The 7577-nt window shown below is 41.7% G+C and overlaps 1 protein-coding gene across 2 annotated transcripts in view; it reads left to right on the plus strand.

Moving 5' to 3' along the window:
• ARFGEF3 (ARFGEF family member 3) overlaps positions 1-7037 on the plus strand; it is a 95286-nt gene extending 88249 nt beyond the window's left edge. For both annotated transcript variants that reach the window (XM_014268560.2, XM_005489233.3), the window contains one exon: positions 309-7037. In XM_014268560.2, the coding sequence (XP_014124035.1) occupies positions 309-500 (192 nt within the window). In that variant the 3' untranslated portion in view covers positions 501-7037. The remainder of the gene's footprint in view (positions 1-308) is intronic.
• Positions 7038-7577: the final 540 nt, after the last annotated feature.

Below are 7577 nucleotides of genomic sequence, written 5' to 3' on the forward strand. Positions count from 1 at the left end.
CAGAGAAAAATAATTGGTTCTTTTGCTAAACAAAAGCTTGTTGTTTGCATGTCCAAGTGAACAAATCAGTGAGAGCATCAAACTTGACAGGTTTTGTTCACTGTGGGACAAAAAAAAATGAAAGGGTGAGCATGATACCTGCAATACAAAGTCAAGTGATTTTGGAACATTAAATGAATATGCTATCATAACTCAGTCTGCTCCATGAGGCTGCAGCCACCATACACCTTATTTTCTGCCTCAGCCACTAGGCTCAACTATTTAGAAAGGTCTTCTAAAGAGGTTTTTTTAATCAAATTTCTTTGTAGGCATGGACCAACATGGTGCTGACAGTTCTCAACCAGATTCAGGCTCTGCCAGACCAGACTTTCACAGCCCTGCAGCCAGCAGTGTTTCCCTGTATCAGCCAGCTGACTTGCCACGTGACAGACATCCGTGTCCGCCAGGCAGTGCGGGAATGGCTGGGAAGAGTGGGCCGAGTTTACGATATCATCATTTAAACCAAGCTGTGCTCATTGCAAAGGGCAGAAGGCATGCAAGGTATACAGCAAAGAAGTACTTGGGGTTCATTAATTGCCTATTTGTTGGTGAGAAATTAAGAAACAACGAGCTTGTCAATTTATATTGTCTGTCCGCCTGAGACTGTGTGTCCCGCATTCACACTAGCAAAGGAGGCAAAGCATGAGTCTGTTGAGAGGATCTGGCATGGCCCCAGAACCCAGAACCTGTCTGTAAATCAGGCTCCTACCAGAAGAGGTGTATTTCATTGCCTTCATTTTAATTCAGATTTGCAGCAGTGGGAGCCACCAGAAACTGCAGCAGAACTTCACACTTGAAGTTAGCTGTGAGTGCAACTGTCATGGGGGTGTCAAAGCAGGTCAGTAAACGTATTTAACTTAGAAAATAAATAAACAAATCCAATTCAGTGAAAGGTGAGGGCTACAGGACAAGTAAGAAGGTGACATTTTTTAGGGTAACATCTTCCCTTCAAAAATTGGCATGAGAAAGGATAAAGATTATTGAAGTAACTAAATGTGTTGCTCACTAGAGAAAGTGGAAGTTTATTTTGCTCCAAGGGGAGCCTTTGTAGTCACATTTGGAGTAGCTAAAGAATCCCAGGTCTAAAATGGGTGAACCAAGCACAGGCTATTGATCCTTTCATTGCTCTTATGGAGTATTGCTCAAAGAGAAATGGCACAAACTGCCCTCTCTGCAGCACCACACTGGCTGCCTCTTCACCTATGCCTACAGCTGAGCATTTTGCCACACATCTAATTCCCTCTAAGGGCAAAAGGAAAGTTTGTTTTGCTCTTCCCTGTGAAGCTGTGGGGAAGACACACCACAGCAAATATCAGCATGTGCCAGTATCCAGCATTCAACTAAGCAGAGTAAAATGTCCAGTTTAAACACCACTGCAGCTGTTATTCTACTGAAATTTATGTTTGCTTATGTCGAGCTGCTGTAGCCAGGAACACCCTTATCACCTTGGTTAAATGTCACTCTACTTGGAGCTGAAGCAAGATGGAAAATGGTATGAATGGGAGGTTTATTTTCTGTTTCTCTCTCATTTCTTGTCTGCTGCTGTAAATAGAAAAGGACAAATCCTCATGGAGGTACATCCCCCCTCCATGCAGCACTCCTATTGGGACTATTACAATTTGCTGTTATTAGTAAGAGGGAGGAGAAGGGGGAGGATTGACTATTGTGTTGTCAAATGCATATGTGATGCTTTTCATACTATACAGAGCAAGGGTTACCTTGCTGCACAAGTTACGTCACAGCCCTTGGGACATTTCATCTCATATTCCCATGCTATATCATTTGTTGATAACTTGTTGAAAATGAGTTGATTTTAATTTTGGGTGACCCCTTAATGCTGTTCTCCCAAGGCTTTTAAAATGTGCATGCCAACTAAATATACAGCTTCAGTCCCTGCTCCAAAGCATCCTAAGAATGTCATCTCTTTATGTAAGGCCTGGATTTTGCAAAACTAACTGCTTTTAGCATCTTAAACCTGGAAAAACAGAGGGAGCCAAGAAGCTCCACTGAACAGCCATCCCCCAAGCTGCTTTGTTTACAAAGAGTCTGACACTATCCTCCTGCCTTTTCCCTCCATTGCCTTCTTCCAATTTGTCACCTGCTGGTCTTGTGCAGATAGTATTTGTCCCTTTACTTTCTGTAGTGCCAGTCAGGCTGTCTCTCTTGCTTTAAAAAGTTCCTTTTGCTAAATTGTTTAAAGGACATTGAAATTCTGTAAAAACACCTCTTTTCTACCACCTAAACTGACTTTATTAATTACTAATTTAACAATGTTTTCAATTGTCAATTTTCCCCCAACAGTTTGAATAGTTCCTCAGGGACAGGTTAGATTATGCTTTGGTATCTGGGAGAGCAGTAGCACAGTTTGATTTCTGTTGCCATGTCTTTCTTATACATCTTTAGGTAGAGTGAACACTGGTTTCATTTTTTGTTTAAGTTTTTATTTGGCATCAATACAGAGCTGCTTTTAAAGCAGTACATTAATTAGGCAACAACAGAAATCAGAATAATAAACCGTATTCAAAGCAGCCAACTCTGATGGTTTTAATTAAAAATGCATTGAATGGATGCAGATCCTTGCTGTACTAATCTAAAACTAGAGCAAATTCCTAAATTATGTAGGGGAAATAAAATTGATAGCAGTACCACTGAAATCATTCAGGACTACAGAAGAGGTCCCAGAATCTAGGAAACACCATGGTTGCATTGTGGTTGCAGTACAAAATCCTTCTGTAAATCAGTAAAATAAAATTTAGGGGTGCCAATACCATTACCACCACTTCCCTCAAGCTCATGAACACAGTATAACCTAGTGTTACCTGATTAGCCACCATCTTGGCCTAAAATGTAATTTCCTTTTAACTATTTACATTACAAATACCACATTGGAAAATGAGGACAAGTAAATTTGCTGTGTAGCTGTTGGCCTGTTTTGAGCTTTGTCCTTCAAATTATGCACTAAGTGCCCATTGTCACCCTCAGTGCCTCTGCTCATTAAGACCCCTCCCTAAAAGGTCATAAGTAACTTCGAATAATTCCAGAAATGTAATTTAGAAGGAAGGGAGAAGGAATATTTGAAGCAGCAATTATTTACAGAGCAAGTTACAGAGCAAAGTTCAGCATGTGCTGCTCTTCCTTTTCCTTGTGTGTATGAAATGCTAGTAGCCAGGTGAGGGGAGCAGCCCATGACCACTTCAGTAACCACAACCATGAGATGTAGAAGCTAAAGCTTTCTGATGCACCTTCAAAACATAAACAAATAAAAAATATTAGTTGGTTCATCAGATTCTCAGCAATTTTTTTCTGCTAGTTTAGCTGTAGACATCAGTAATCCCCAAAGAAGTAGAATAATAAATGTGTGATGTCACCATTTCACAGGTCCTGTGTGGCCTTTTTCATGGCTCATGACTGCCAGCATGATGCCTTCAGACCTCATAAAGCAACTTTTAGCCCAAAGGAGAAGTCTGCCAGAAGAGTCCCAGGAAAGGGGGGCTTGCATCAGCCTGTCCTGAGCTTCAGAAGGGGAATTCCCTACACTGCACACCCCAATCGTGTCCATGCTACAGTGGCTTTTCTGCTTGTGAGTGGGGAAGCACCTCAGTCAGCAGCAGTAATAGTCCTTGTATCCACATGTGTATTCACACGTGTATCCCATTCAGATCCTTACTGTTAGCTCTATAACCTCATGCATGGCAGAGTATTGGCAGCTTTACTGTTGAACCAAACACTTGAACTTTGAGCAAACCACTCTCTCTGCACTACAGCCTGAGCTTGCAGCTTGCTCTTTCTCTTTGACTTGGTTAATGACCACATTCTTCTCTTTTCTTGCCCTTGCTTCTTTTGGTCACATAAATTTCTATAGGAGTTGAGTTTGGGTTATTTTGTTGGGGGTTTTTTTTGAACTGGCCGGTTGTTTTAAAAAATTATTTCCCAGTAAATTTTGCTCAACTGAAATGCTTTAAAAAAGAAGATGTGGTAGCTTGACATCCTTCTCAGGTACCAGCACCTCTGCTGCCTTTGCCTAATTCACACTGCCCTCCTCAGGGCCACCCCAGACAGCAGAGGCAAGGACATCTCATTTTAAAATCTCGTAGGCAGTTGCTAACAGAGAAAGTTGCTGCTGCCCAGCATCAACTACCTTTAAGCACATGAAATAGCTCATCACTGTGCAAATATTTAAAGCTGAGAAAAGCAGAGCACTCATCAGGAGAGCAATCCTTTTCCTACAGAACAGGGGCAGGGTCTGACCTCAGCTTACATGGTCTCAGGTCATTGCATATGTTTGCACTTCATTCTGCACTGTGAACATATGCAGTCATATGAGATGATTGACATGTATATGTACAGATACCTGAGGCTCCAATCACTGCCATATTCTGGGCATCCAGCATATTTTCAGAGAGCTATCCACATTAGTAACATGCTTATCTGCTGTGTTATGCATTTGTGTCACACCAGCAATGGTTAACACAGTTATTCTGGTACCCTTTCTGAGTATTCAGCAGCCATTGAATTACCACCACTGTCTCTTGGTTAACATGCCTTCATGCCTTTATGATGTTAAAATAGAGATATAATACTTTCCTAGGGATAAACACTTATTTGAGAACAACTGACTTAATTTACTATATAGAAATAATTATTAGAAAAGTATTTAGACAGACCTGGGCAATACTTTACTTGTACAACTCCCAGCACAGGCAACACAACTTTTGCCTCATCACAGATGAAAAATTTACATCATCTGCACTGTGGCTTGCTCATGTCAAGGCCAAGCACAGTTTACACCTCTGACTTGTAAGGTGCTTTCCCTCTCAGTTTGAGCTTCAAGTTTTGTTTAAAATTTAAACCTTTATGTAAAATTCACTGACAAATCCTCACTCACCAAAGATAAAACCCCCACCTCTAAGTACCATGTGCAGTTTTCACCTGTACTTGGTATAGCAGCATCTCAGTGTTGGTATCAGCCCTGCAGAGCCCAGTACAGCACTGGCATGAAGCCCAGTGGCAAACAAGTTAGAAAGTAGAGTCCAGCTAGATTCCATGTTCTGCCTCCACTTTGTACCTTTCTTCACAGTTTGGGCCCACACTCAAAGTGCCAAAGCTGTCAAAATCTGTGGAAGTTAAGTAGCTGGGGAGCTTAAATACTTAAGACTCAGTCCTTGAATTCTTCAGTCACTACATATGGGTTTACAAGTCCTCAGGAAAGGGGAAGTCCTGTAAAGTTTTTTGTGTCACCCTCTCTGCTGCTGTCCTCCATACACCTCCTGCTTGAAAAATCTACAGGAACCAGCACACAGTCCCACACAGCCCCATACTGCAAAACTAGAACCCTCACTTTTGCACAGATCCCGCAAGCCAAAGTGGTTTATTTTTCACCTAGCTCATCTGTATAGAAGCCTGTTGAGAAATTGTGCATGTGGTTTGGCTGTTGTCACCTTCAGCAATCCATTCTAGAAATAAATGCCATTTCTCCGTGCTAAATTGTTTTTAATTTACAAAAGAGGTGAAGTGCTTCCTTCTCCCCTCGCCCCCACCTTTATACTAAGGTATGTCAAAGGTGTCTAAGCAGGCTATTTATTCATTACTCCAGTCACAGTAATTTATGGGAAGACCTTTGTTGCAGGTATATGACATTAAATAGTTTTTTTTCAGTTGCTGATCATTCCACAATTGTTAAAGAAGTAAGATGATACCATCAATTTACCAAAAGAAGTTTATCTTCTTTTAGTGTAAAGGACCAATTTACCATTGCACAGAAGCACAAATGTTGGATTTTATGCAATGTAGATAAAAGCATGTGGCAGCTAGTGATCCCTCTTCACTGAGCCTCCCTAATTTTAGCGGGGCTTCTGTAGGGATATCACCAAAGGGTCTCAGCAGCCCTCACCAGCAACATGCCTGGGACTCCAGAAGTTGTACAACTGCAAGGAAGAAGTCATTTCCACTAATTTCCCTCAGAACACATACTTTAATGTGACACTAATATGATACTAAGCAAACAGTTTTGGCCAAACATTTAAAAAGCCAGCAGTGATGGTTTTTTTAAAATAAAAAATGAAAACACACATGGCCTAAGTGTGCATCAGTCTTTTCACTTAGTGCTCAGAGGTCTCCAAGCTGAAAACTAAAAGCAGAGGGAAGAAGAAATGCCCTAATTCTGTGGATATTAGTGGAGCTATTCTGTATGATCCTGGATTAATGCAATAATGAGCTTGCCTGTGGAACCAGATCCCTCAAATTCCAATTTTTGGCAAAATCACAAGTTGAGGTCTGTATAGTCTGCACTGCCACATTGAATCAGGGAGCTGAGTATATGGAAAGCATTTTTGGTTAAGAAACATGGCAACAGGATCTATTCAATCCTTTTACCCCAACATCCCACTTTTCAAAAGGTAGTTTATGTACTTTGGTAAATTTTTCTCGGACTCCCATGGAGATCAGGGCCCTGTGTCCATGCATTTGGTCCATTGGGGCTGGGGTGAGGTGCCACAGTTGCACAAGCAGCACGCTGCTGCGAGAGAGCTGAGCTGGCAGACAGGCACAGGTACACAGGTTCGAGCAAGGGACAAATATCTCCTCCACAATCAGGCTGTGACCCCTGAGCCCCCCGCTCTGCAGAGGAGGACAGGACTCGATACCAAAGGGAGAACAGCAGGAAGGGCAGAGCTCGGTGGTGACAGAGCCCTGTAGTGCATGCTGTTTGCTAGAGCAGATGGGAGCAAGGGATTGAAGGTGTGCAATGACAACAGCAAGGACCTTCTTTCAGTTCCTACCACTTCCTCTTCTCTGCCTCTTTGCCCTCTCCCCACTTTTGTCATTTTTGTGAGACTGCAAACATACTTCTGTGGGCCCTTCAACCAGAACTGAAAGCAAGCCAAAGGGAGTGGACACTCCGTTTCACCAAAGATTTAAGTCTTTTCTGTTTGAAAATTAAAAAAAAAATCAAATTCTATTTCCATGATGATGGCTGCCAGAGGAAGCATTTTACCACAAAACACGATTCCCAGGACTTAATCTCTCTAGCTGTATATTCAGGAGGAGCCAACAGTATTTCTTAAGAGAGACTTGTCAAATTACCTTGTCAAACAAGTGCTTACATTGGGTTTACCTTCTGCTGAGTTCATACCTTTCTGCAATTCCTTGGTCTCATCCATGTTTCCTCCCTCTACCTTTCTGCTCTTCTGCAGAAGAACACTTCCCCATGTCCACTGTGTCCTGTTGTGCCGCTAGCTTTGTATGGTCCTTGGGTGTCCAGTGGTTGGGCAGTCACTGTCAGCTGGCTTGCAAATTGTATTTTGTGTATATTTTATTCTGACTGAATTCTGAAATGGAAATATTTTAAAACAAAAAGTATAAACTATTTATGTTGCTTGTGTTGTAGAATAAAGATGCAAATGCAAAATAAATTATGCTTTGGTTTTTTCTGATGGAAGTTCTTGTACAATTCCTGATGAAGCAAAGGAACAGAGCAGAGAAAGGACCTGAAATACTTGATATGTACTAGCAGGAACTGCAGTTTTCATGGATAACCTTGG

The sequence above is a fragment of the Zonotrichia albicollis genome, chromosome 3 (genome assembly GCF_047830755.1).
Source record: "Zonotrichia albicollis isolate bZonAlb1 chromosome 3, bZonAlb1.hap1, whole genome shotgun sequence".
NCBI lineage: Eukaryota > Metazoa > Chordata > Aves > Passeriformes > Passerellidae > Zonotrichia > Zonotrichia albicollis.